Source organism: Glycine max, chromosome 3 (genome assembly GCF_000004515.6).
Source record: "Glycine max cultivar Williams 82 chromosome 3, Glycine_max_v4.0, whole genome shotgun sequence".
Taxonomy (NCBI): domain Eukaryota; kingdom Viridiplantae; phylum Streptophyta; class Magnoliopsida; order Fabales; family Fabaceae; genus Glycine; species Glycine max.
This window is the reverse complement of record NC_016090.4, coordinates 40,911,146-40,939,018: the sequence shown is the minus strand read 5'-3', so window position 1 is coordinate 40,939,018 and position 27,873 is coordinate 40,911,146. Positions and strand designations below refer to the sequence as shown.

The following is a 27,873-nucleotide window of genomic DNA, read 5'->3' as shown; positions in this document are numbered from 1 at the left end:
AATACAACACACTAATTAAACATACATTATTAGGTACTAACTAGAATGATTATGTGCCCTTCTATTCGATGCATAAGCACTTAATCAAATATGATGAAAAGGACTACAGGTATTGACTTTATTTTTTAGAAGAATGAAAAAACTGAACAAAATTTTTTATAACTGTCAAAACTAATTTTTATTGAAAATTTTGGTTGATCATTTGGAGAGGTTTTTTTAACTACATTTTTTCCATCTATAAGCTAAAAAAACTCTTAACTTAAACCTACTATTTGTGATTTTTTATTCTTTCCATTCTTAATTTCCTTTCTAATTCCATATCTTACCTACATTGCATAATATTTATATTTATAATATTAAATCTTAAACCTTATATGAACCATTAGGATCAATCTAGTGACAGAAAATTTGGGTAACTTACATAAGATCTTAGGTTCTAACCTTTTGCCACAATTATATACACAAATAGCTTTATTCATGATTAATAAATAAAATTAAAGTGGAAATTTTGAAATGGTTGAATGTATAATCCAATTATATTGTTTAAATTTTTCATGGTGTGTTTCAAAATTTGTTGAAAAGATTGTAAACGGAAAGTTCCACTTTCCCAAATAGTAAGCGTAAAAGAAAGAAAGGACGTGGATTGACGTTCAATTCAATTGGACGAATTTTCGAACACGTACTTATAGTGTGCTAGAATTTCCATTGAAACAATCCAAATAAATGTTTTCAGTAAAAAAAAAAAAGCCAAATAAATAAAATTCGTGCAAATCATAAACCAAACACATACTTAGTCTTCCAACAAGTGTAAACATGGCTCCCAAGAATTGTAATACACTAAGCCAATGTACCTACAAATATGAAAAGTATTATATTTTTTTATAATTAATTAATCTTCTTAATATTCAATATTCTAAAAATATAAAATGTTCATATTTGTAAAAAACATTGAATTTGTTTTAATTCTCTTAGTGGGTATCTGATCTATTTAATTTCAGAAAAAAATTACTACTATTTAAATTTTGTACTTTATTTGGAAGTTTTTGAAAAATAGTTAATTATTTCTCAAAATTCTCCGAAACATCCACAAACCAAGATTAAGATAATAAATAAGAAAAAAAGAGCAACTTTAACATTTAAGTATAAAATATTTTGATGATAACGTATTTAAATAGATGATAATGCAATCATCAACAATTAGTGATTGTGACTAAGTTTCACATGCATAATATATAGTCCAAATTCGTTTGTATACTTTCTTTTCAATAGGGAAACTCATGATACACACAATATATACAATGCATCCAATGCTCATTTTGCAAGTTTTTAACTTTTATTACGATTTTAGTTCCAATCCAACTCTTAATTCACCTCTCTAATATAACTTTGTGGAGGATTTAATTATTTACGGATCATATATTCATTTATAACTAGAATAAGAGCCGTAGAAGTTATTACTTATTACTACAACTACTGTAATTAAATTGAGGAAATAAAGCCTGGCAAAATAATGAGCATAATACGCCAAATTTCAAATGAACTTTCCACGTTATTTTTTATCCGTAATGAACTTTTCACTTTTGTTGAAGGAAAGGGGCTTAAAAAAGCTTGTTATGTACATGATTGAAGTGTTGAAGTTGTTGAGGGTAGATCAGATGCCTCGAAACAGAATATAGCAGTGATTCCAGGTGCACGGTGCCACCTGTTTGCTAAAAAACAAAAATAATTGAGGGGGTTAACTAAGCTAATCCAAACCAGAGATCAGAGCGGGAGATTAATTTTAATAATTCTCTTAGTCTCTTCATTAAGATCCTTTTTTTCATATCAAGTTAAACTTTATGCAAAATATCATATTTTCATTTCAGAAAAACAAAAAAGCTACTGTACATACAACATTAAGTTTAAAATAAACAAGTACAGTTTACCCACGTGTCAGTCGCGGTCTTGTAATAATACCTGCTTTTTTCCGGTGGGTCACCAGAGAGTCACAGTGCTTATCCCCTTATCTCATTCATTATATTATGATGAATTATGCCCTTATAATTATAGATTAACTACTACTTTGCAGTTATAAACTTAAAATTCACAATTCTCTCTATTATTTCTTTGCACACGCGATATAATATAAAACTCTAGAGCTATCGTCATTCACAACTTTAAAAAAATTAAAAAAGTTAATTATATTAGAGTGCAATAGCTCACTCTCTTTCTCTCACGGAACCATCCAGATATACAAAAAAGACTAGACAATGTCCACTTATCAGCGCCCTACATGGCTCTTATCCATCTCGGACACGTGTCAGTCCTGGGACGGCTCTGGCCCAAACGATTCGCTGTCTTAAGAGCAACCAACAGTGATGTGGGGATATACTCCTTGTTTTTTTTTTCTTCAAATAATTATGTATAATGTATTTATAATATAATTTTTTTACTTTTAAAATAATTATTCTGTATAGTTTCGATGATAATTTATGCTAAATGTTTATGTAAAATTATTTACACTTTTTAATACATAGACATTAACTTTTTTTCTCTCATAAATGTTTAAAATAAAAGGAAAAACAATTAATAATTTGAAATGAAGAACCTGTCCCAGGCTGTCACCAAATAGGATTCTTTCTTTTCCGGCTTGGTGTTTTTGAAAAACTTGATTCCTGACATTTTTGGAAGCATTGCGCATATTTTCCAAATAGGAAAATAAAAATAACCGGGAACCGGGTACAGCCGGTGGAATCCTAGGCAGGCTCGTCTTCAATCACGGTATATAAGAAGCTACGAAGCGAAAACGAATAGCATAGCGAAACAGAGAGTGGTTTCAGTGAGTGATCGGTGTTCACTTGATCCTTCATAAGTCGTCATCATCATCATCATCATCACCGTTGATTGAAGAAGATGCCGATCAGAAACATCGCCATCGGAAGGCCTGAAGAGGCTACTCACCCCGACACGTTGAAGGCGGGGTTGGCTGAGTTCATCTCCACCTTGATCTTCGTGTTCGCCGGTTCAGGTTCCGGCATCGCCTACAACAAGCTCACCGACAACGGCGCCGCCACTCCCGCCGGCCTCATCTCCGCTTCCATCGCCCATGCTTTCGCCCTCTTCGTCGCCGTCTCCGTCGGCGCCAACATCTCCGGCGGCCACGTCAACCCCGCCGTCACCTTCGGCGCCTTCGTGGGCGGCAACATCACCTTACTCCGCGGCATCGTCTACGTCATCGCCCAGCTCCTCGGCTCCATCGTGGCCTCCCTCCTCCTCGCCTTCGTCACTGCCTCCGTAAGACCGTTATTACCGTTACTTACCTATCTTTATTTTAATTAACGAACTATAACTGATAGTAAGAGTTTTGTTCTGCTGTTACGCATCGCAGCCTGTTCCAGCATTCGGGCTTTCCGCTGGAGTCGGAGTTGGCAACGCTTTGGTGTTGGAGATCGTGATGACCTTCGGTTTGGTGTACACAGTCTACGCCACTGCCGTTGACCCCAAGAAGGGCAATTTGGGAATTATTGCTCCCATCGCCATTGGTTTCATTGTTGGCGCTAACATTTTGTTGGGTGGGGCCTTCTCCGGAGCAGCCATGAACCCTGCTGTGACATTTGGGCCTGCTGTCGTGAGCTGGACCTGGACCAACCACTGGATCTACTGGGCCGGCCCTCTCATCGGAGGTGGAATTGCTGGGCTTATCTACGAGGTTGTCTTCATCAGCCACACCCACGAGCAGCTTCCCAGCACTGACTACTAGAGGGGAAAAATGAAATAATAAAAAAAAAAAATGTGTATTATTGAATTTCTCCGGAATCTTCTTCTGTGTATGGTTTTCCTTCCTTTGTGTTTTCTTTCCTGTTGAATCGGTGGCCGTTGATCTTTGGTTGGATGGTTGATGATCCTGAAGTTTTCTTTTAAGTTAATTTAATTATCATTTTGTGCATGCTCTCGCTCTCACCTGGTCCACAATTGAATTGAATGTATGTATCATTATTCGGGTCTGGTTGGTTGTACCATTTCACTAGTACTTCTTACTTTTTCCGGTATCCTCTGTTCCCCTCACAATTAAGATTAGATAAATGTTAATTAGTGTCTTAAAAAAATTTAATATATTTTTAATTTTTTTAATCAATGTCTTATGAGCATCGTCGGTTAACAAGACCATTGACATTAAAATGTTTTTATCAATGATTACTAATTTAACCCTTAAGGCTTAATCATTGCGACAATGAACACTCTAGAGAAGAAAACATGAAATAAAATAAAACAGTTAATCATGGTATGCGACAAAGTGTCTTAATGATAGAATCGCTCGAGCACAAGCTTCGAGTGGGTCCACCAATGTCAATGGCTAAGTAATTCACTTCCGTAATGAAGACGTAAACGTGCCGACCACAGTACTAGAAAATTAAATGCGAGGAAGAATGAATGTAGAACGTTGATAGAGAATGAACTAAACAAGATTGAAGCATATCTAATAGCTATGCACCTCTCATTGGTTGTATTTCTTTGCTAATTAAATTACAAACAAGTGAACAAGTGTTTGAGAGTAACTAGTATGTGTCCAAGTTCGGGAATGCATCCTTTAGAGGTTTCAATACGAATTTTTATTTGAAGATATTGTATTTATTTTATGCAAACAATGAATATATAATATAACATTATTAAGAATTGGATAAACCGCAAGAATTTTATATCATAAAAGTAGGTGAAAACTGTACGACAATTTGTCAATATGATATTCATATAGATTCAAATTAACTCTACTGTTTTATTTTACACTGTATTATTACCAAATGAACAGTATAACCTAAAATGTGGATTTGATAAGAAAGGATAAAATAGTAGCGGTAGTGATAAAATAGTAGAGAATACTAGATGATTGTAAAGATATTATTTTCCTATTTGGAGAATGAAGAGCCATGGTTTAATTGGGGATAAAATAAAATAAATAGCATGCAGCAAGTTGTGATAGAAATGGTTTTGGTGGTTTTGTCTTAAATATGGGTATAGAGAGATGGATGCTGATGGATATAAATTCATGAGATCATGGACTGTTAAGCATATACCACACTAATGATGAGATGGCCAAGCAGCATGGCATGGCACGTGAAAGAAAGCGTTGGAAAGACTAGTATCCAAATCAAAGGCCTTTCACTTTACGCATTGGACATCGCCATATTGTCGTGTGCTAGCCACTTTCATTAGGGAAATGGGGTTATGGTCCACACCCATTAACAGATTTTCAAACCTATATCTCTTATTTATTAGGGCATATGGTAAAAAGCAATAACGTTATAACCACGACCTAATAGTGAGATGTACGTACATAAATTATTGCAAGTCACACATTATAAGCACACCCGTTACTACTATTGAGATATTCTAAGAATTTTTTTTTACCATTACCATTTAGCTTGACGTTTGACACATTTGAAAGCTTTTTTTTTTTTTTTTAAATATATATACATTCTTATCATAATTCTCACAACCTACCCACGTTCGATGTTGGTTTAAATACTTGCGTAAACTTTTCCAAGATTATTTATATCTATCAGAAATGAATTATAGTACAAAAAATGAAGAAAAGTAGTTGAAGCCTATCCTTTCCCGTGACGTATGCAGTTTATAAATATATTTAAGCTATGTTTCATTTGACTTTTGAGGCCTTATTACGTATCGATTTGCTAAACGAGCAGTTTCACATGAAATTAGCATAGGTAAGCTTTAGAGTGAAGAGTATAGAGTCGATTTAGAGTAGACTGAGAGTGAGAATCACAAATTACAGCTTATAGCGGCACCCTTTAGTATTCAATATCATGTGTAAAGGGAGATCCTAATTAAGACTTTGCATGTGCCTAAGCACGTTAATTAATGTTAATCATTCGGCGGTTCTGTGTAATTCTGTCTTTTGCTCTGCTACAATAATGAATAAGACAGGAGCCGTAGATCACTATAGATTGTAGGGGCCCTTATTCTTGGGTTTCACATGCAAGGTTAATTGACAAATGTAGAAAGCAAAAAAACATACCAATGTCAATAATTCATTGGTGGTGTTCGTGATTTCCGGTTGCTTTATTGTGTTACGATCCAAGCATCTTCTCTGTTCTATCGCTTTTTGTTTCTTGCATGCCCCAAAAGACAGTTGTTCGTTTTGTTTGGAATATGAAGTAATTTGACGTATTAAAAGTAAATTTTGTACTATTAAATCCACAAATACTCATCTAGAATTTAACTTTTTTTGTTGTTGTGCAAAACATTGACTTAAGCTATGAACACGATAAGGTACTTTATTTAAATTGCAGAATTGCTTTTTGATTGGGCTCAATATAGTTGTTGGGTCTTCTCTGACATGAAATCTAAAATACTCCGTGGGCCTTGTAATGATTAGAGTGCCTTCCCACTGAGTTAATAATAAACTTACGAGTTACGTCGGCAAAAATATATTCTTCAACTTCATCTAATCATTCATAGTTTCATACCATTTTTTTAGCACATTTTTCTTTTCACAAAATTTGACATGGTATAGTTACACCCACTACTTATCTGAAAGTAAAACCAACATCCTCTGTTATAGTTTCGTCGTAAGTTGGTATCATGAGTAAGTTGCACAGAAAATAATAAAAAAAAAATGGTTTATAATGATTAGACTTAGTATTTTTTTTACTGCATTGTTTTTAAGTGTATGTGTTTATTATAAGTATGTGTTTGGGTGTGTGCGTGTGCTGCGGACATAGGCCTTGAGAGCCTTGGGATGAGATTATACTGACTTGCAGATACCCCAGCTAATAGCAAACAGTTATGTTGATTTTAGTATCAAACTAAAACTTCTAATTTTCTCAGCAATGCAAAAAGGCATAAAAAGCTTAATTTTACTTTATATTGATGCTACTTTTCAGCAAGCAGCATGAGTACAAACATAATGCTATTCAACTAGCCAAATAATGTTGCAACTGAAGAGTAAAGATAAAAATACCCGTGTGGGAATACGGAAAGTAAATAAGGACAGAGATACACTACTATTTACGGATTGACATAAAATCTTAAAGAAAAATACATGTCGGGAACATGGGAAAATGGATGCAATTGTAAAAAAACTTCAAGATTGATTTGCCAGCGTCATTGAGCCCTGGCTCCTGTGGCCATCTCCATTGAAGGATCTCCATCCAGCATCTTCTCACAATTACACATTATAAATTACATTAACATAAATTTGTCAGACTGATCTTTTTTTTTTAAAAAAATCTGATCTGATAGCCCACTAACATGACAACCATCTGATTTTTTTTATTAACAAATATTAATTATTTATTTTTTATATTCGTCAACTTTATAAGTTATAACTCATATATATATATATACACTTATCTAAGCACGTTGTGTTTGAGAAAGAGGATTAATGACAAAAATATTTTTTTTTAAATCATGACATTTATTGTTATTAATTAAATTAATTATTTTTTATAACAAAATTAACTTTCTTTACTATTGATAAATGAGATCTTTATAAATTTTTTTAATAATACCTTAAATATATTAAATGGAAGATTCAGTTTAACAAAATAAAACATACAAAATTGAAAATTGAACTAAAATTATAACAAAATAAAAAATTAAAAATTGAATTAAAATTACAATTTTTTTGGAACAAAGTCAAAATGCCCCTGCATAATTAGTAAAACATTGAACAATTAAGCATGTTAATCAAATTTTGATCTCAATGTAAAAAAAAATTGTTAAAAGAAATAATTTCACTTTGATGACTATTAAACTTCAAAATGAAAAAAGAAATTAACCTTGGTTGGAAGATATCCTTCCTAAAAAATGCATGTAAGACTTCACAATGACTTCCATATCCAGAAAGTGCACATACAAGGTGCATTTTTAGTCACAAAAATATGGACCCCGTAAAACCAAGAGCAAAATGATAAAAAAAAAAATCCAGGATTTGACGATATGAAAAAAACAATAATTCAGAAACATTTATTATTTATTGCTTTCTACCATCTCTGCATGTCTAAATGCTATAAATACACTGTCTCTTTGGAAAAATCAGATAATGCCATTCCTACTGATTGCAAAGAAATTGGCAGTAATTTTGATAATAAAAACCAATCTGTTATTATACACCCACATTATTGCCACATTTATGACTAGCCCGTCTTTATCCTTAATGCTCTCATATTGCCAAAATCACAATAAGTAATTAAGCCGCAACTTTCTTGGATGTGACTGAATTGACAATGGTAGCAAACTCAGGACCCTGCACCTCAACAAGATCAACTTGTAAGTAACTACATAATAACCTGAGTTCCTTAACTCATGCATGGTTTGCTCACTTTGGTAAAAGAAATTTTTGAAGAAACTATGTGTACCTTTAATGAAGCACCTCCAACGAGAAATCCATCAATATCTTCTTGCTTTGCCAGTTCAGCACTGTTGCCTCCATTTACAGACCCTGAAAAAAAAAAAAGATGAATTTAATGTTACTGTATCCGGATGCTGCTTTGCTGGAAAAATTTTACCTTCAAATGAGAACTATTTTCTCATTTCTCAAGTGGTCAAATATTGTCAAGACTAGTTAGTCTGTTAGAAATATTAAATAGTTGTTATTAGAAATAACGGTTAGCACTAATAAACTCTATAAATAGAGAGTCTATACAGTTTCATTGTATCTTTTATCATATCAATTGATCCAATAGGATAATTCTATTTAAGTCCTCTTTTATTCTATGAGCTATACGATTTTTTGCCTCATCAACTTGGAGTGACTTCCATCTCTTCTCAATTTTTTGATATGCGTTGAAGATCCCACATTGACTAGAAATTTGGTCACAACTTAATGTATATAAGTGGGGGGGAGGGCAACCCTAGTTAGCTTTTGGGATTGAGTGAAACTCAAATCCAAATTCTAAGAAATATATTGAACATAGACTAACATTTTGCAATTGACAAGGTCAGGGGAAATCTTAATGTCAACAAGATATTTGTGCATGTACAAGTTTACAGCTATCAATAAATGGCAAGCAATTTATTTTTTTAAAGGCAAAAGAAATTTCAATAAAAAGAGAAATCATTTGCACACAAGGAGTGTCCAAACTATGCTACCAAGAGTACATCAGAAAAAAAGGAAAAAGACCCCCAGCTTTACATAAAAAGCTTCAGAATCTTACCTAGTCTGGATACAACAAAAACATACAAGGAAGAGACAAAGAGGCCACGTAAAAAAACACCAAAACAAAGGTGCATATTGAGCTAGTCAATTCCTCACCCCAACCACGAAACAGTGACAGCTGGTTCCCACCACAACACCAAGGCTACCAAACAAACCAGAGCCTACCAGCACTCCCCAACGAGAAAGATCTAACAAATATTATGAGTCCAAGCATGAGAAAACAGCTTCATAGCATAAAATTTGTGAGTCTATAAGGAGCATTATGAAATGCAAGACTGTAGCTCATTGCACTAGCATGATAGAGGATAAGATAAGCCACCTTTGCTGGATATCCATTGCCAGGATAGTAACTTCACCTTCTCCAACATCTCTCACTCACATCCAAGTGCCTTTTTGAGAACATACGCATTTCGATTTCACCATAAAATCCACACCGCTGCAAACCATACCACATTCCATAAAAAATCATTTTTTCATTGCCGATGTAACAGACTCCGTCATTGCATGTTATGGTTCAAGATTGAGAAATGTAGGGGAGCTTGAATACCCCACCATGCTAGGCATTCCTTCCATAGTGGCGCTAACATAGGACATTCAAAGAAAATGTGTGTTGATTCAACCATATCACCGCAAGCTGAGCATAACAATTTTACATCGGGGATCACTTTCCCGCACACCAGATTCATTTTAGATGGGATTGTGTCCTTCATAACTTTTCAAACAAAAGCTTGGACTTTCCAAGGTACTTGTTTCTAACATATCAAATTGTGGATATGCTGGTGTTGGGTATCTGCACTAGAAATCAGAGTGGTGCACAAACCTCACATTATAAGATCCCATACAATCCCCATCCCATATACATCTGTCCCTCATGTTCTCGTTTAATATTAAGTCCCTAGAGATCATTCGAGATCCTGCACCAAATTTTTTTCCCATTCAAATAGTTGCCTGCACCACCTCCAGACCCATGAGGGTGCTCCATCCATCGATTGGCACATATAGTCTACCTTAAGCTATTTTTGCACAGAGCATACTCTATAATGGATTTGGCCAAAAAACCCGGATTTAATTCAGTCCCAAAAATATAGCCCAAGCCCTGTAAAAGCCTGGTTTTTATGGGCATTCAACGGTTTTTTGCAGGCTTAGTCCACATTGGGTGATGATTGAGATAGGCTAAAAAGCCCACATTTAATTTGGACTAAAAATATTAAGCCCACGTCCTACATTTCTTCGGGCGGGTTTGGACCGGCCCAGCTATCCCGACCCATCTTGGCACCTCTAGTTTTTATTGTCCTCCACCACTTCCCCAACAAAATCAAATTGAATAATTTAATATTTTTAATCCCCAAGCCTCCCATTCCCTTTTCTATCCACACTTTACTCCATTGTGAATCTTTTTTCTCTCCTGTAACTGTTTAAAAAGTTTTCAAGGGGAGAAATAATACCTAGAGGAGCCCTAGAGAAGGAAAGAAATTAGATCAGGAGAGAAACAAGAACAGATTTTGAGCAAGACAATTCTACCACCAAATGAATTTGCTAGGGACTTATAGAATGACATAAGAAAGGTCGAACGGAATAATGAGGGCGGTTGCAAAAGGTGGCCACTCAACTGAAGAATACACGACAAACATGCAACCTTAATAAATGGTATCTTACATTTTTTCCATGACACTAATCAGTTCACAATGCAACTACAGGTACAATAAACAATTTACCTCCATAAATAATTCGTGTTTTAGACGCAACTTCATCTGAGACATTCTTTTTTAGCCAATCCCGAACAGCTACATGTACTTCCTGAGCTTGTTGGGGAGTGGCCACTTTGCCCGTTCCAATGGCCCATACAGGTTCATATGCAATAACAATGTTGTCCCAACTAGCAACTGCGTCTGCATACAGACACGATGGATGTTATGCAAGCAATCAGCAAACCCTCTCCAGTTTGTTTTTTCCAAAGAAAATGGACTTTAAATGGATTATATTAGAAATATAGCTTGCACCTACCTGCATAAGCCTTCAATTGCTGAAAACAAACATCAAAAGTTTTTCCAGCCTCCCTTTCTTCTAACAATTCTCCAATGCATGCAATCACCCCAAGACCTTGGCTCAAAGCATAGGCAGCTTTCTTCCCTATAAACTGGAGTTGACAATATTCAAGTAAGATCTTAAATATTTTGCATCATCTCTTGCAAATATATTAATCATATTCTCTAGCAAAGCAGCAAAGCTACTGTAGAAATGATTTCTGAATTTGCTTTACCTCATCATTTTCTCCAATAACATGTCTTCGCTCAGAATGTCCAAGAACAACCCACTTGCATCCAAGATCTTTTAGTTGTTCCGCGCTACAAGAATCAGATTTTAATAACTAAATGACTGAATAGCTTGTTACATTGTAGCATAGTTGATGACCACCACAAAATAATAGTAACATATTTGGTGTAAACATCATAATCACGTCAAGAACAACAAGAAGGAGAATGTGAACATAAAAAAGGACGGTATCTGTTATCATCCAATTGACCAAACATTATAAATTCAAAAAATAAAAAGAAACATGTATCAATTAACACTTGAACAAGCTAACCTGATTTCTCCAGTAAAAGCACCACCTTTTCCAACCCAAGAATTCTGGGCAGATATTTCAATCCGCTCAGTGAGTGAGTTTTTCACTTGATCGATGTAGAGGAAGGGAGGTGCAACGACAACATCTGTACTTCCCACAACATGGGAAAGCTTAGGATGACCAAATATATAAGATAAATTTACAAGATTATCAAGAAAGACCGGAAGTGTTTAGAAAATAATGCACCTATCCAATGTAATTTTTTGGGGATAAAAAAGAAGGAAGCTGCGTGGATTATGTGTTGCAAATCTCCTTATGCTTTGAAACATGCTCATGTTAAACAAACAATGCATATCGACCCAATTGAGCATGCATGAAACCCCCTATAAGGAGTCATTATGCATAGTTTGGTAAGTTCAATGAATCATGTTGGCAAGTTTCAACATTCAAAGTAGAAGGGAGTTCTTTGCAAGTGACCCATTGTTGAAGGGGATTCATTGCATTTTGCCATTTTTGGTATTAGGGTGACCAATAGAGAATTAGGTTTAATTCCTTTTTTGACACAGATGATTTGAACATTTACAACCACCTATATGGTGGACAGCATTCAGAGGTATTACAAGATTTAGAATCGTAATATATATATCAATGCATCAGCATTTCATTAACCCAACCAACCATGTCACTACATGACTACATCAGCATATGGGGAAAAAACATTTTCAATCTCAACAACTTATTTTAGGTTTTAGGAGTTGGAAAGAAGCATATATTTGGTAGTCTTCTACAGCTTTCAACTAGAAACACATGAAGATTGAACATATCTCACCAACATCAGGCTCCAATTTTGCATTGTTCAAGTCAGCAACAAGCTTGCTGATTGAGTCTTTTGTTCCGTTCTAGAGATAACAACAAAGGTAAGGTAATAAGAATCAAATAGAGATATACATAGAGTCAACCGAACTAGTAATTGATTAAGCCGTGACGATCAAAATTTCAAAAACTTCATTTGTACTTTTAAGTGGTTGAGCACATAAAAAAACACTACTGAACAATGCAAAAAAGAAGTGCCTGTTTCAAAAAACCAGTTAAGACTGCAAGAGACAATAATTTCATTATTTTACACAAACGAACAGAAACTTTGTTTCTTAAAAATTTAAAGACAATTTAAAATAATAATGTCTGTCATCCAAATTTTCCCAGCTCCACATATTGATCAAGGAAAGAAAAAGAAAGAAAAAGAGATCCTTTAATGCAGAGTGGTAGATTTCTCAGATATAAACAAAGTATGGCAGATGAAAAGAAAGGGGTGAAGGATACTTGCGTTAGAAATAAAAATGAATAGAAAGCTTAAACAAAGGGTTGAAAACGAGCTCTATGCTGCTACTGCTATAGAAAGTTAGAGAGAGAAACAAGCCATAAACTAGACTATAAGTTCCAAGATGGGATTAGTAGAACCAGATGCACACCCCAAAAAAGTAAGTTTAATACTTACAAGGAAACGTGATTACAAAGGCTATTTATTTATTCTAAACCAATACATTCGCATAGAGTTATGGCGTGTAATTTGCATTCCAAATGTGATGCTGCAAGATTCTAATGTAAGAAAAAAAAAAAAACTCAAGTACTCAATCACCAGAAATAAACATTTCATTTTAAGAATAATATTAATTAAAAAAAACACTTAGAGGTAAAGATACTTACACACTTCCAGTTGCCACCAACAAAGAACTGTAACCACACAGAAAGGAAGGAAAAGATCAATACACCAAATGGCAAAATGGATAATCAACACACTCAGAAGCAATACATAACCAAAAATTAAAAAGTAAAAAAAGCCCCGGCAGCTGAGTGGTTAATAAAAAAATAGATGCCCAACCCATTAAGGAGAATTACATTGCCCACCGAAATCACAGTGACACCGTTTTATTTAACGATCAAAAAGTAATGAAAATAGCAATAAAGTTTAATTTTTTAAAAGGATAAGAAAAAGCACCTTCCCGGTGCCGGCCATGGCGATGACGGCGCGTGAGGGTTTGGGTGGAGAGAGGGATAGGCGAAGATTAGGGTCGAAGAGAGAGAAAGATTGAGAATTGAAAGAATCGAGCTTGAGGCAGGGGCGGCGCAGGCCAATGTAGAGTTGAGAAGCCAGTGATGTTGAGGTTGCCGCCATCGAAGAACAAAAACAGGAACACAGTGTTGGGAAGTAAATTTGAAGGTTTGGACTTTGGATTAGATTTGGTTTTTATTTTGTTGGTGAGAGAGTGAGTTTTTACTGAGTTACTATTTTGTAATCCTACCTACCGAAGTAAAAAGTGCGGTGGGTGACATCAACACCAACCCTTTCTTCTGGTGCTGAATTGCTGGGTTAAAAACTTTGTGGTCCCCACACATGAACAAGGTAACCAGGTCCAGGAACAAGACTCCATTCACGCCCATCCAACACCACCAGAGATCAAAAATAGAATAAAATAAGGTTTTTTAAGGAACTTTTATTACGTGAAGACAAAAAATTGAATATATAACATTTTAATAAAATAAAAATATGCATTAGTAATTTATTATATTAAAATTTAAATATCATTTAATATTTATAGCGTCTTGTTAATGACTGCCTTAAAAATAATAATAATAATAAAGTAGAGTTATATCAAAAATAATAATAACGTCTCTTTTTAAGGATAAATAAAACGTCTCTTATGGTCTATTAGATGATAAAAATAAAAATTTTATTTTTAAATTAAAGTATAAAATATATGAATGCTACTAAAAAAAGTTATACATTTTTTTTCTAATATTATTTTTATCATTCCTTCGAGACACACTCTCAAATATTTAGTCAAGGTTTCAATCATCAATTTTGTACGTATAAAATAAAAAAATCAGCCTTTAAATATTTTTTAAAATAAATAAATAAATTTTCATACTTCTTGAAAGATCAATTTGTCATTCTCAACCCAATAAATACTCTATACAAATAAAATAAATTACTAATAGATGTGTTAGGAATATTTTTCTATTATTTTTTTATTTTTAATTCTTTAACAAGTAACTTATAATATTTGTTATTTCTTCTAGACTGAAATATAAGAAAAAAATTGTGATTTACTAAAAAATAAATTTTAATTATTTTTATTCCATCTAATGATATCATCATGATATCTTTCATTTAATTAGAATTTCATTTTTAACAATTTCTTATTTATTTTTCCTATGCATTGAATGTAAAGAATACTTTAAAAAATAAAATAATTTTTTAAAATGAGATTATAGAAATTAAATGATGTTAACTTATTTCCTTAAATTACTATAAAAAAACCTATTTTCTTAATTAATATAAATAATTTTTTTCTTATATTTCAGTTCAAAGAGAGCACCATTTTCTTATTTGTAATTTTGAGTAATTGAAAATATTAATTAAATATATTAAAATTAAATGCATACGTACTGTGTAATTATTAATGGACAATTTCATATTTTAAAATAAAATTATAAGGTTTATTACTAATTTCAATAAATGGATTTTATTATTAAATACTGTGATGAAAATGTATTAATGACATTAAATACAGTATAATTTTTTTCAATTGTTTCCACTTTTATTTTATTGATTTACTAATCTAACTAGGATATTAATTAGTATTACAAAAATCATATAAATCTAATATCAAATGATTAATCAAATAGATTAAGACATTTTCTCACATCTAATTAATCGTTTGCAAGTTTAAAGTGATATTGGCTTATATATTGTCGGTTGTCAATTTTATTTTCTCCTGTCTAAGTTTGTGCATGGCTTACAAATATTTTTCATATCAAGCTGGATTTGACAGTGACAACACAAAATTCAGACTAAAATATTTATTAAGTCAAAATACTTCGTTTTCTGTCCAAGAAAATAGAGTACTATATGACAGCTATAATCTCTTCTAAAAAAATTAGTATAAAGAAATTACATAAACTTATCCTAATTTGTTAAAGTGAAATTATAGTATGTGTGTTTTGAACTTTTACCAGATATTGGATATGCAGTTATAGTGTTGACACGTACTACAAAAACTCAAGATCTAAACGAATGACCCAAGTTGCCTTGTTAGTTATTACTTTGTTTTTCTCCTTTGCTTTTCGGTATATTTGATTATAGGGAAATGGAGGAGAGAAGACATTTCTTTTTCTTTTTTATTTATTTATTTTGACTCAGTTGCTTAATAACAAAAAAATTATTTCTTTTTCCTATTTTTCTTATAATATTATGAAATGTAAAGAGAGAAAAATAATAATTTTACTTTTCAGTAAATCATAATTTATTAAATGTACAAATTAAATTATTCCGAAAAGTTATTTTACTTTTTTATTTTATTTATTACTATTATTTATAAAAAACATTGCATATTTTTTCTTTCCTTCTCTATAAATTAAATAACGTAACATTTTTCTTAATCCGAACCAAATAAGTATACATTTGTTCCCTCCTTTCAACTTAATGAATTGTTTAAAGCTTAGAATCTATTAGCAACTATCCTTTTATTTTTATTCTCTATATCGTTTCCACGACGAGTCACATTTTGCAAATATTATTTTTTTCCTTTTATTCCACGCTTTTACTAAAGTTTATTACTTTATCACTACTATTATCTATCTCTGTGCATCTATCTGATGCCACGTGACTTAAATGTAAGACTATCTCTAGATCTAGACTAGATTCAAGATAAAGTGGGATGGGTCACTAGCAAAATTTGTGGTGACGAGTATGATTGCATGTCAAATGCTTCATAATATAATAAATTTTGGGGTGACGAATATACTTTTACAATTTTAAATGTATTATATCGAAAAATAATACAATTTTAAATGTAATAATGCACGTATGGAAAGGTGAAAACGGAAATATAAGTACACATTGGCCTTCATAATTACTCAACTTTTTTTTTTTTGTTCTATCTTGGCTTTCCTAATTGATGTCCTGTTCAGTCTATTACATCCTTTTTTCATTAAAATAATAAGAAAATTATTTTTTAAATTAGTGTTTGCCAAAAGTGTCGTACGAAAGATTCATACGTAAAAGTTATATTGAGAAAAAAGATTAGAAGTTGTTTCTACATTAATTGGAAAAAATGAATGAAATCTAAAAAGTCGTTTGGTCAGCTCTCTCGCATGATTTGATCTGATTTTACTATTAATATTCTTATTAGTATTTATTATTAGTTAATTAATTAACTTATATATATATATATATATATATATATATATATTAATGAATAAGAATGATAATAACAAATGTAATAATAATATTAATAGTAAAATAATTATCATAAAGAATAATAATAAATATTTCATTTAATATAAATTTTTCTCTAGCATAAGAAAATCTATTTTCTTTTGCAACCTATCAAACTACTTTTTCTTTTTTTATTTTATTTTTCATAATTCTTTTTCTTCAAAAATAATCTTATTCCAGTCACGGTTGAACACTAAATATTGACACTTAAATGTTTCTTCTCTTTTTTATTATTTTTTATTTCACTCTTTTCTACTCTAGCTCTTTAATTTCTTTTTGTTCAATATCTTTTCTCATTCCTTATCTTTTCTCACAATCAAACAATTTAGGACTCTCTTTATGTTTTTTATAGCTAAATAATCATTTTGATCTCTTACCTTATTTATTTTGTTCACAGTTATCCTTTATCTTTTATAAGACCCGCTTAGGTACATTATTTTTATTTAAAAAGCTTAAAATAGTATTTCAATTATTTAAATATATTTAAATAATTAAAAGATATTTTGAATCTGTTAAATAAAATCATACTAAAATGAACTTTTTCAAAAATAAAGACTAAACTGAAAAGGAAAAGCAAAAGTAAAAGAGACCAAAATAGTCAATTCATCCTTCTTTTTTTAAGTGTCAAGAATAAAAAAGAGCAAAAGCCATGGCGTGTCACGGCCTCATAGGAGTGGTGATGAAAACATACCAAAAAGAAAAGAGACTCATTTGGTATTTTATTATATTTGTTTGGCACTCTTGAGACACGGATCCTCTCCAACTTAATTTGTTCCATTGCAAGATTTCAACCGTTGATCATAGTAATAGAAGAACAAAGATTTTTGGTGAATGATTGTGATTTGAGATGCACAAAAACCTTCATGCCGGAAAGGCTGCAGAAGATCCGGATTCCTGTCACAGACACATTGACACCTGTTACCTTTTAATGACCTTAATAATATATCTTTGACTTTCGACTTTCACACACAACAGCATCGTAATCTTCTCTCACTTCATGAACGTTACTAATCTATCTTTAATCTATCTTTGACTTTCATACACAAACACAACAAACAACATCACAAAAGCCTTCTCTCACATCCTTTACTCATATCTCATCATGTTTCAGAATTAACATTGTTCTGTGAATCACACTTCAATGGAACCTCATCGTCACCTTTCAAAGAATGAACTTTCTAACAAGAAACCCCGCGTTGAGATCCCTCCATCCGAAATCGGATGTGGACATTACGGGTATTTGTTTACTCTCGTTTCATCCATCCGGATCAAATTTATTTTTTTATTAAATTGAATATTAATTATGAGAATGGAAGAAAATAAAAGTAATAAAAAAATGATTTGGAAAATTAATTTTTTGTTGTAAATTTTAGGTGCTCACATTATAAAAGGAGATGTAAGATCATAGCGCCGTGTTGCAATGAAATCTTCGATTGCAGATTTTGCCACAATGAATCTAAGGTTGTACACTTGTACTTGTCACTTTTCTTGTGATTACTTACTTTTTATTTCTGTTTTTCCTGCAGCAGGTCGCTTTCATTTTCTCTTTTTCTTATATTCTGTGAACTAATTAACTATATAACCAATTTGTTATTTGAATTAAAGAAAAAAAAAATGTATACCTAATTTCAAGGTGTTTTTTCAGCAGAATTCAATTGAAGTCAAACTTGCTGACTGGCATGATATTTCTCGTCATGATGTGAAGAGGGTAAGTACCACCAATTCTAATTTAATTAATTAGTCAGCCAAAAATATAATTATATCAATCAGGTACAAGTATAACCAATTTTTTACTAGAGCACTTAAAAAATCTTGCTGTATTAATCATTATTTAGTGTGTACATTAATCTTTGTGATTGGGGTTCGAAAATATAATCTTTTATGCTTATTTTGTTTTGGGTTCATGTTGCATATCGATCTTCCGTTTTCCATTTGTGCATTATCTCTATTTTAAGATATTTAAGGATTTTTGCTTATTGAAATATAGACAAAATGGATAGGATATATATGTTGGATCTATTCTACGGCTTGATGCACTTGAAATAATTAACTATGGGATGTAAGGTAAACAAATGAATATAATTAAACAGCAGTGCCAGCTTGAATTTTTCTTTTCCTTTTTGATTTCCTCCAGTTGTTATATTGAATGGAAAATCTAGCATCCATTAATTCATCTTCATTATGCAACCAGAAAAAAAGAAGCAATTATGTATATATATATATAACTTCTGCCATATCATTTTCAGGTCATCTGTTCCTTGTGTGGCACAGAGCAAGATGTAAGTGTCATACATATGCTAGCTAGTTAAAATTTACAGTAGAGGCATGCAAGGAATACGGGTTAATCCCCTTTTATACTTACATTTTCACTTTACTGCAGGTTCAACAGATGTGCATTAACTGTGGTGTTTGCATGGGCAGATACTTTTGCTCCAAATGCAAGTTTTTCGATGACGATGTAAGCATTTTGTCTCATTTTATTCCTAAAAAATCTTGAGTTTTCTCTTTAATGAAGTTTTGCATAACCATTTTTTTTATTTGTATTTCCAGTTATCAAAGAAACAATTCCATTGTGATGAATGTGGAATCTGCAGGTCCAAACTATTCCTTTAATTCGTTATATTCACTGTTTCATTTTTTGCTACTATATCTACAGTTTATCAGTTGTATTTTAATTGCCTATGTTCAATAATTACAGAAATGGAGGTGTAGAGAACATGTTCCACTGTAACACATGTGGTAAGCTTTCCTGATGAAACATTGCTTTCGTTTTAGCAATAAACACTTTTATGTGTGCCTCTATTAATTCAGGGTTCAAACTCAGTCTTTCTTTAATTCAATACTTTGATGATATGATCTCTTCATGTCCCTAGGATTTTGCTATTCATCATACTTGAAGGATAAACACAAATGTATGGAAAAAGCAATGCATACCAATTGCCCAATTTGCTTCGAGGTAATATTGATAGGGCATGAGCCAAGAAACCTCCAGAAAGATTCTTTTTAGAATGTAGAAATCGATTGATCCACTCTTTAATTTCATCTGTGCAGTTTCTTTTTGATACAACGAAAGCCATTGCTTTATTGGCATGTGGTCACAACATGCACCTAGGATGCATTAGACAATTGCAACAACGTTTAATGTTAGTTACACACTTACACTACTATGTGTTTTACAGTGACTGTACGCATGTTTGGTGAATAATTTCTCCATCTAATTAAATATTTTTGCAGGTATGCATGCCCAGTTTGTTCCAAATCATTTTGTGACATGTCAGTTATTTGGGAGAAAGTGGATGAGATTGTAAGTTGTGTCAAAATCTAGTCCCAATATTTACAACTATTTTATTTAACATAAAATTAGCATTCTCCGTTGTTTGTAATAACTTCTCTGTCAGAAAGTGTGTGACCACATTCTCTTTATTTGCTTCACAAATTTTCAGATTGAATCAAGGCCAATGCCTGAAGAATATCAAAATGTAAAGGTAAATAAATATTTGCTAATATTTTTTGTCTATATAGCTGCTACAGTTTTGTTAGCTTCTAAAACCCTCAATTAATCTGCCTGTTATAAATTTCATTATAGATTTGGATTCTTTGCAACGATTGCGTGGAAACATCTGAAGTAAGTTTTCATACTATGGCGCTCAAGTGCCCTAAATGCAAGTCCTATAATACCAGAAGGACTCAAGCTGCACCAGCTGAACCAGCTGCATCAGCTGAATCAGCTGAATCAGCTGCACCAGCTGAATCAGATGCTTCTTCTAGTTCATCGAGGGTTGAATAGATGGTTAGATGATTGGCACTTAAACATCAAGATGCTTAATTATTTGAAACCATTGCTGAATATCAATTTTATTATCTTCATGTGGGAAGAAAAATAATCGTGCCTGATTACTTTGTTTAGATCTCTTAAAAATGACTTTGGTATTTTTCTTTTCTGTTGTTGAATAAAATGACTTTGGTATGATATAGCTATGGCTCACCGGCCGTTCGAAAGGTACATAACATGACTAGCTAGCCTCTCAATATATATATATATATATATATATATATATATATATATATATATATACTTGGTACGAATATAACTCAAATAAACAAGGTTATACTTAATCAATTAAACACCTCATAAAGAACCCTAATCTCTCATTTGTACAAAATATCCTCTTGCACCTTCACATATTACAATCCAGTATATCAATGTTTCTTTTAGTTTCGGCTTGTTCACAACACTACGTCCATTAAAGGCATTGGGGTTTTTACTCAACTATCAATTTAGTTTGCAAGCAAATCATATAATGGAGTTGATGCCTTGAAAGCGGCATTAATTGTAACGGTAAGATCAATCTACTAAAAGAATTTAGCAATACTGAAAGGTGATTTCATTATGGTTCTTGTGGTCAAATACTATAATTCTTACAAACTCTATTATTATATATGATTAGTTTAGGTAAATTTTATATAAAAAAAAAAAATTAAAGTGAATTAGATAATGTTTGGCTTAATTTTTTTTTTTTAAATAAGTTAGGTCAAATACATTTAAAGAAATTTTTTGAAACCTTGATTGTTATAAAAAGGGGGGAGAAAATGATTTTTTTTTTTAAAAAAAAGACAAGCTAACTAAAATAGCTTCTAAAAAAATACATATCCTAACTTTTGTTTTCCTTTCATCTGAACAAATTTTACAGGTCAATTACTTTAGAATAATGAAGCATAGTTTTAACTTAAGTATTACATCAAACAACTTTTATTTTATTTTTTTAAGATTTAAGTTTAAAGTAATTTTTAAGAGAAAAAAATTAAGTTCAACATAAAGTTCTCTGACAAGTTAAAATAATTTATGAAAAAGTTAAGGAAAGAGTTTTATAAAAAAAAAAGTTTAGGTGCATAAAATAATTTTAATCTATGTGAGAAGTTTAGCTTGTTATATCTTTTTAGTTGGATTTTTATTATTATATGTACTTATTAAGAATTTTATTTTAATTGACTAGTTACCTAACTAATCAATATAGACCTGGTTTTGGAGGGAGAGGAAGAAAGCATATGAACCATGGAAGTAAACTATATATAATTGTGAAGCTTCTTGCGAAACAATTTGGCTTGAAGTTTATGCAAAATAAACTTACCAAAATGTTAATGGAGGGATGGAGATAATTGATCTAGAATGATTACTTCTTGATTCAGTTTCAGGATATGAATGATTTATTCTATGTGTTTAATAGGGGACCGTGGATGATAGCAGAGAGTACTACTTAATGTTACATTTTTTTTTTATTTCTGCATTATCTATATTTTATGATATAAGGGAATTTTGCTTATTGAAATACAGAAAATGGATAATGTATTAATGTTGGATCAATTCCATTGTTTATTATATGCTCTCGACATAATTTAAACCAGGGAAATATAAGGTAAGCAATGAGTATAAACACCGGCCGGTGACATGCAGCTTGGTTCTTCTTTTCCTTTTTGATTTCTTCCAGTTGTTATTGAATTGAAAATCTAGCATCCATTCATCATGCAATCAGTAAAAAGAAGCACTGATGTATAGCTTCTGTTAAATTATTTTCAGATCATCTAGTTCCTTGTGTAGCATAGAGCAATGTAATTAGTGTCATACTGTTAGTATAAATTTGCTATACATTTTCAGTTGATAGCTTATTTTCTCATTCTACATTTAAGAGGGATGAAATAAATGGACAACATATGAATGAAAAGACTAGTAAATACTAATAGTAATGATCTTATTACTTTAAGGAATTTGGTCAACACGTGTCAAATATTATAGTTTGTCACTTAGCGCATGGAAGGAGAAAGGAATGCTGAAGTTGGCAAGAGAGTTATTTGGACTTAATTAACTGAAGTAAAAGGCAGAGAAAATAAGAGGGATTTATTAATATTTACGATACCATGATCTATATGCTGCATCATTTTTTATCGTGAAGATGAAAATGTCGTGATAAATAGGAGGATCTAAATAAAATTATTTTCTTCCTCGATATATATCATAATACTTTGCTTGTAGACCACTTGATATAGCTACCTGCGAAAATAGCTAATAATTGAGCATCTGCATTTTAATGTCTTACTTTACATATTATTTGATACTTATAGATACTTCCATTAATCAATATTTGCGCATTTGTTAGCATCGGTTCTTATATAACCGATGGTATTTGTCAATGTAAAATATATATTTTATAGTATCATAGCTTGGTGGCTATTAACTTAATTATTATTACATAAAAGTTAATTAACTTTTATTTCATTAATTTTTTCAGATCCTAATTTTTAGTCTTTTAAATTTTTTTCAATAAAGTTTAGTATTTCGTTATTTTTTATCAATATTTTTAGTCCCTCAATTTTATTTATTTATTTTTATTGTTCAAGATTAATTTTTATTTTATCTATTTTTAGTCTCTTATTTTATATATTTTGAATTAATGTTGAACAATAAAAATAGATAAAAAATTGAAGGACTAAAAATATTAATAGAAAATGAATGAAGAGTTAAAAATTGTTAAATAAATTAAATTTTGAAAGATTAAATTTTAGAATATGAAAAAGTTAACGAGAACAAAAACTTTTTTTTAGGAAAAAAAGAAAAGTTTAATTAACCCTACAATTAATTTATTATATTTAACAATCAATAATGAGTGTGCTCTTCTCCAAATCTAAGCTCTCGAGTTTATATACGCCAGAAAAAAGAAAAAGAATATATAAATACTGCTGCCATATTCAGATATGATATAGATACCCTATGTTGATTTAGATATGCACATATCGGCGGCCACACATGTGCATGTAGGTTAAGAATTTGATTTGTTCATTCTAATCATCAAAAGGAAAAAATATATCATAAGAAAGAACGAAAAAGGAAGAGGGTAGATTTAAAAGGTGATGCAATTTTAAAAACAAGCCAAAACTATCTCGAAGTGTCTGATGACATTGAAATCATGGAATTTCTCGTCATGCATGCATTAGCAGATAAACTTAATTAATTTATTATTACTAAGGTGGTCGAGTCTACGGAAGTAAGGGTTGATAATTTCTACCCCAACTAATGATGTTCGCACAAACGTTTGCAAATAATATATATATATATATAGAGAGAGAGAGAGACGTGAATTACATCCCTTTATCCATACCAATAAAGAAATATTTATCCATTTACCTGTTAAACAATCTGACACCTTCAACAAGTTTAAGTGCGTGTGAATCACCTAATTAACAAAACTTTGTTCATTTAATTAATATATGCATGCAGTCTCGTTCTAATAAAGTTATCAAAGGCCAATTACATCTCTTCATCCATACTAGTTTAAGAAACATTTACCCGTTAAACAATTTGATACCTTCAACATGTTTACATATGATTACCTTCCACAACAATATGTTCATGAACTTAATTTTACCCGCTTTTACGTTACTAATGCTTTTTTAATATTTTGGTACTCATTTAGTGCAATGAAAATTAATCAAAGTCAAACTTGTTAATCTTTGCACTTGAGATCATTATGACCATGTCCAAATAGGCGTATTAATTAAAATTCTTTTCTTAATTAAGAACGACCAAAACTCTCCGATTTTTTTTACTGTTTTAATTTTTTTTTACACTTCCTCTCTATTTCAATATTTCCCATAAAGTTGAACACTGAACTAGGCCAACCAAAAACGAAAATTGAACTAGGTCTACTATTTTCCCCCCCATCTGATCACAACATAAAATAATCCATATATATATATTGTATCTTAAAAAATCAGATAAGAGAATAATTCAGTTGATTTCTATCTCCAAAATGTGCAACATTAACAAGGCATAGGAGTGAGAAGAAAGTTTGAGAAGCAGAAAGGAGAAAGATTAATTATATTAAAGAAAGAACGTTTGTGACATTCATATAAAGAAAACTTCAAGGAAAGTTTCCCATTAATTAATTACCACCTGACCAAATCCACAATCACTTCCATCCTTGGCAATGTATAAAAACCCTAGCACACGCACTAAATCTCTCCACAAACACATCCACACGAACTAATAATCTCTGTGGCACCTGACATTCTACTCACAAAAGCCAAATCTCTCCACCATCTGAAACATGCAGCGTCAAAGCCACATTTCGGTCGCAATTTCACTGATATGCATCCTGTTTTGTTCCAAATTAACTAGAGCTCTTGATGAACCTGGTATATTTTGCATATGCAATAATCTATCTCGCTCAATTATTCGTATCAGTTTTGATTTATGCATAAATGTAGCTTCATTCAATTAGGATTCAATTTAAGCTCTGAACTTATTCTTTGACAAGATATTGAAACTTTTAATCTCGAGCTAAGCTTACTATATGAATTTACTTTTAAATGATGATATTAAGTTCCATAAGAAAATCTTGCAGATGAATTTTTATTCATAATTAAGTTTCATAAGAAAATGATAGAAAAAATAAAAATACCTTAGAACCATATTTTTTTGTCAACATTTAAAACCATATAGACATCATTAATTATTGTTGTTATGATTATATATGTTTGTGCAAATATGCAGAGTATGGTTACAACGAAAAAAGTGAAAATGGGCCCCAACACTGGGGCGATCTGAAAGAAGAATGGGCAGACTGTAAAATAGGGCAAATGCAATCTCCTATTGATTTGTCCACTAATGGAGTGGAAGTGATCCCCAAGTTAGGGGGACTAAAGTACTGGAACTATAAGCCTCAACATGCTATTGTCTCCAACAGGGGTCATGATGTTGCGGTAAGTATAAACGTCATCTTATAAAACGCACATTTAACTCTTCTAATTCATCCATAGTTGTTGTGGTTAATTTTTTTATATCCTAAATAGAAAATATTATCATGAGATTTATAACAATCTTGCACTCTTACTTAATCAATGGAATTAAATCACCTTGATAATGGATAATTATTATGATTAATGGATTGGTCATATATGATATGATAAATCTTCACATCTGTATATATTAAGAAAATAAGATTTATATAACATCATCATCTAATAACAACTTAATATATATGATAAATTTATCTAACTTTAAAAATTATATCAAACCCAAATTATAATCTGTGACATTTTAATCTTATTGAACTCTTAATTAATTATTATGGTTGCAGGTCATGTGGGAAGATGATGCTGGCTCAATAGACATAAATGGAACACTTTTCTTCCTCCAACAAGCCCATTGGCACTGGCCTGCCGAACATACCATCAACGGCCGGAGGTTAATTTCCCTTCATCACAACCATTTCTTATTTTATTTTTCTTTCTTCTCAAATTTAAATATCATTGATCACAAGTTCTAATTTTCGTTTTTAATATCATTATTAGATATGACTTGGAGTTGCACATGGTTCATGTTAGCACACAACCTGATGGAACAAACAAGACCGCTGTTGTTGGTATTCTGTACAAGTACGGTTCCCCCGATCCATTGCTCTCTAAGGTACGTACGTGCAATAATGTTTACAATAAAATTAAAGAACAAAAGAAGAAAACCAAGCATGCAGCTAGCTATTTATCAATCTTGCATGTATAATATTTATACATAAATTTCAGTTGGGAAAATACATAATGGAGATTCCTGAAGAGGACGAAGAGAAAAGCGTAGGGGTGATTGATCCCTCAGAAATCATAAAGGGCAGCAAGATGTACTACAGGTACATGGGATCACTCACTGCACCTCCTTGCACTGAAGACATCATTTGGACCGTTGATAAGAAGGTATATATACACTTAAATACTTTTTTTTATACATAATTATTATCCTTCTTATTCATTAATTATTAAGTTTTCACACACACACGAAAGACTCCTTTAGTATCTTCAATTTTCTTGGTCGTCAATTAATATTTACTATATATATGATTACCTTAACATATACCTGATTTCATTAGGTAAGAACTGTTTCAAGGGGGCAGGTGAAGTTGCTCAAGGATACGGTACTTAATTATGTAAGTACACTGATGACTCTGAAGGATTTACTTTTCTTTGAACGGAGGATCCAATAAATAGAAACTTCACAAATTAAGAATTATATAGGAAATAAGCTATGAAAAAATAGATTAACAAAAATCAGAAACTCAGTAAAACACAGATTAACAAAAATCAAGAATTCGTAAAATATAACTTAAGATTTAAATTCGTATACTTTCATTATCTATCCATCAAACTGTTAATTAATTTTTTAGTTAATTAATATAATTACTTATTTTATTTTTCAAAATATCATAAATTCCTTTAGTTTTATGATAAAAAAATAACTTAAGTTAACATTTTTTTAAAAATAAAAGTCTTTTATTTCTTGATTTTTTTTTGTTAGACTTCATTTTAATTAATTAATTTTTATTATGTACTTTATCACAGTATGCCAAATGGAATGCAAGACCGCTACAGTTCATAAATCAACGAGAGATACAATTATACGTTCCAAAGATCAAGAATAAACCTCTGTATTAGTTTGAATATATTATTGTATTTTTATTTTAAATTTATTTGGGTTCTTTAATTAATTTGTTAATTTTTTCAATTCATTCGTATTATGTATAATAAGTGTTGTTTTGAGTGAAAACACATAAAATTTATCTAGAAGATATGATTCTTTCATGATATATATACATTTTATTGATTAAGAAAGAAAAATTATAATTTCATTTTAGCTTTATCTAGTTTAAATTTTGTGTGATTTTATTTTTTCAAAAAACAAAATAGTTGATTGATTTTTTAAAAAATAAATAAATTTAATCCCGTCAATTTTCTTTTTCTACTTAAAACTTTCAATATATTATTTTCAATCTAAATATAAAGGTGTTTAAGTTGTAATTGAGATATATATGGAATGATTTTTAAGATTAAAAA

At 31.3% G+C, this 27,873-nt stretch overlaps 4 protein-coding genes and 1 long non-coding RNA gene across 5 annotated transcripts; 3 read left to right on the top strand and 2 right to left on the bottom strand.

The window, feature by feature from the left end:
- The first annotated feature begins 2,794 nt into the window (after positions 1–2,794).
- SPCP1 (nodulin-26) lies at positions 2,795–4,114 on the top strand. The gene is made up of 2 exons (NM_001249799.2): positions 2,795–3,273; positions 3,368–4,114. Exons 1-2 carry the CDS (start codon positions 2,893–2,895, stop codon positions 3,737–3,739), a joined length of 753 nt encoding a protein of 250 aa, NP_001236728.2. The 5' UTR covers positions 2,795–2,892; the 3' UTR covers positions 3,740–4,114.
- Positions 4,115–7,939: 3,825 nt separating this feature from the next.
- Positions 7,940–13,944, bottom strand: LOC100799358 (triosephosphate isomerase, chloroplastic-like). Its single transcript, NM_001253966.2, has 9 exons — positions 13,720–13,944; positions 13,428–13,454; positions 12,553–12,622; positions 11,745–11,868; positions 11,418–11,502; positions 11,162–11,294; positions 10,873–11,046; positions 8,358–8,440; positions 7,940–8,245 (listed from the first exon to the last, which is right to left on the bottom strand). Exons 1-9 carry the CDS (start codon positions 13,894–13,896, stop codon positions 8,189–8,191), a joined length of 930 nt encoding a protein of 309 aa, NP_001240895.1. The 5' UTR covers positions 13,897–13,944; the 3' UTR covers positions 7,940–8,188.
- Positions 9,038–10,864, bottom strand: LOC121174606 (uncharacterized). The gene is made up of 2 exons (XR_005890790.1): positions 9,477–10,864; positions 9,038–9,345 (listed from the first exon to the last, which is right to left on the bottom strand). It is a non-coding gene; the product is annotated as an uncharacterized lncRNA (long non-coding RNA).
- Positions 13,945–18,085: 4,141 nt separating the features above from the next.
- On the top strand, positions 18,086–20,788 carry LOC100777215 (E3 ubiquitin-protein ligase RZFP34). Its single transcript, XM_003520615.5, has 12 exons — positions 18,086–18,237; positions 18,375–18,462; positions 18,650–18,709; positions 19,248–19,280; positions 19,382–19,459; positions 19,552–19,595; positions 19,700–19,740; positions 19,875–19,957; positions 20,053–20,144; positions 20,236–20,305; positions 20,445–20,486; positions 20,588–20,788. Exons 1-12 carry the CDS (start codon positions 18,143–18,145, stop codon positions 20,786–20,788), a joined length of 927 nt encoding a protein of 308 aa, XP_003520663.1. The 5' UTR covers positions 18,086–18,142.
- Positions 20,789–25,035: 4,247 nt separating this feature from the next.
- On the top strand, positions 25,036–27,635 carry LOC100776677 (alpha carbonic anhydrase 7). Its single transcript, XM_006577649.3, has 7 exons — positions 25,036–25,188; positions 25,547–25,755; positions 26,133–26,239; positions 26,347–26,461; positions 26,575–26,739; positions 26,913–26,969; positions 27,382–27,635. The coding sequence occupies exons 1-7, from the start codon at positions 25,101–25,103 to the stop codon at positions 27,472–27,474; spliced, it is 834 nt and encodes a 277-aa protein (XP_006577712.1). The 5' UTR covers positions 25,036–25,100; the 3' UTR covers positions 27,475–27,635.
- The last annotated feature ends 238 nt before the right edge of the window (positions 27,636–27,873 follow it).

Excerpts from the sequence above, each read along its gene's own strand:
- SPCP1 (NM_001249799.2), top strand. The coding sequence starts at position 2,893 with ATGCCGATCAGAAACATCGCCATCGGAAGGCCTGAAGAGGCTACTCAC. Across the intron at positions 3,274-3,367 it reads TCGCCTTCGTCACTGCCTCC|CCTGTTCCAGCATTCGGGCT; the intron begins GTAAGACCGTTA and ends TACGCATCGCAG.
- LOC100799358 (NM_001253966.2), bottom strand. The coding sequence starts at position 13,896 with ATGGCGGCAACCTCAACATCACTGGCTTCTCAACTCTACATTGGCCTG. Across the intron at positions 12,623-13,427 it reads TTGGTGGCAACTGGAAGTGT|AACGGAACAAAAGACTCAAT; the intron begins GTAAGTATCTTT and ends TGTTATCTCTAG. Across the intron at positions 11,869-12,552 it reads AAAATTGGAGCCTGATGTTG|ATGTTGTCGTTGCACCTCCC; the intron begins GTGAGATATGTT and ends TGGGAAGTACAG.
- LOC100777215 (XM_003520615.5), top strand. The coding sequence starts at position 18,143 with ATGGAACCTCATCGTCACCTTTCAAAGAATGAACTTTCTAACAAGAAA. Across the intron at positions 19,460-19,551 it reads GCAAGTTTTTCGATGACGAT|TTATCAAAGAAACAATTCCA; the intron begins GTAAGCATTTTG and ends TTGTATTTCCAG. Across the intron at positions 20,145-20,235 it reads CAATTGCAACAACGTTTAAT|GTATGCATGCCCAGTTTGTT; the intron begins GTTAGTTACACA and ends ATATTTTTGCAG.
- LOC100776677 (XM_006577649.3), top strand. The coding sequence starts at position 25,101 with ATGCAGCGTCAAAGCCACATTTCGGTCGCAATTTCACTGATATGCATC. Across the intron at positions 25,756-26,132 it reads ACAGGGGTCATGATGTTGCG|GTCATGTGGGAAGATGATGC; the intron begins GTAAGTATAAAC and ends TTATGGTTGCAG. Across the intron at positions 26,462-26,574 it reads CCGATCCATTGCTCTCTAAG|TTGGGAAAATACATAATGGA; the intron begins GTACGTACGTGC and ends CATAAATTTCAG.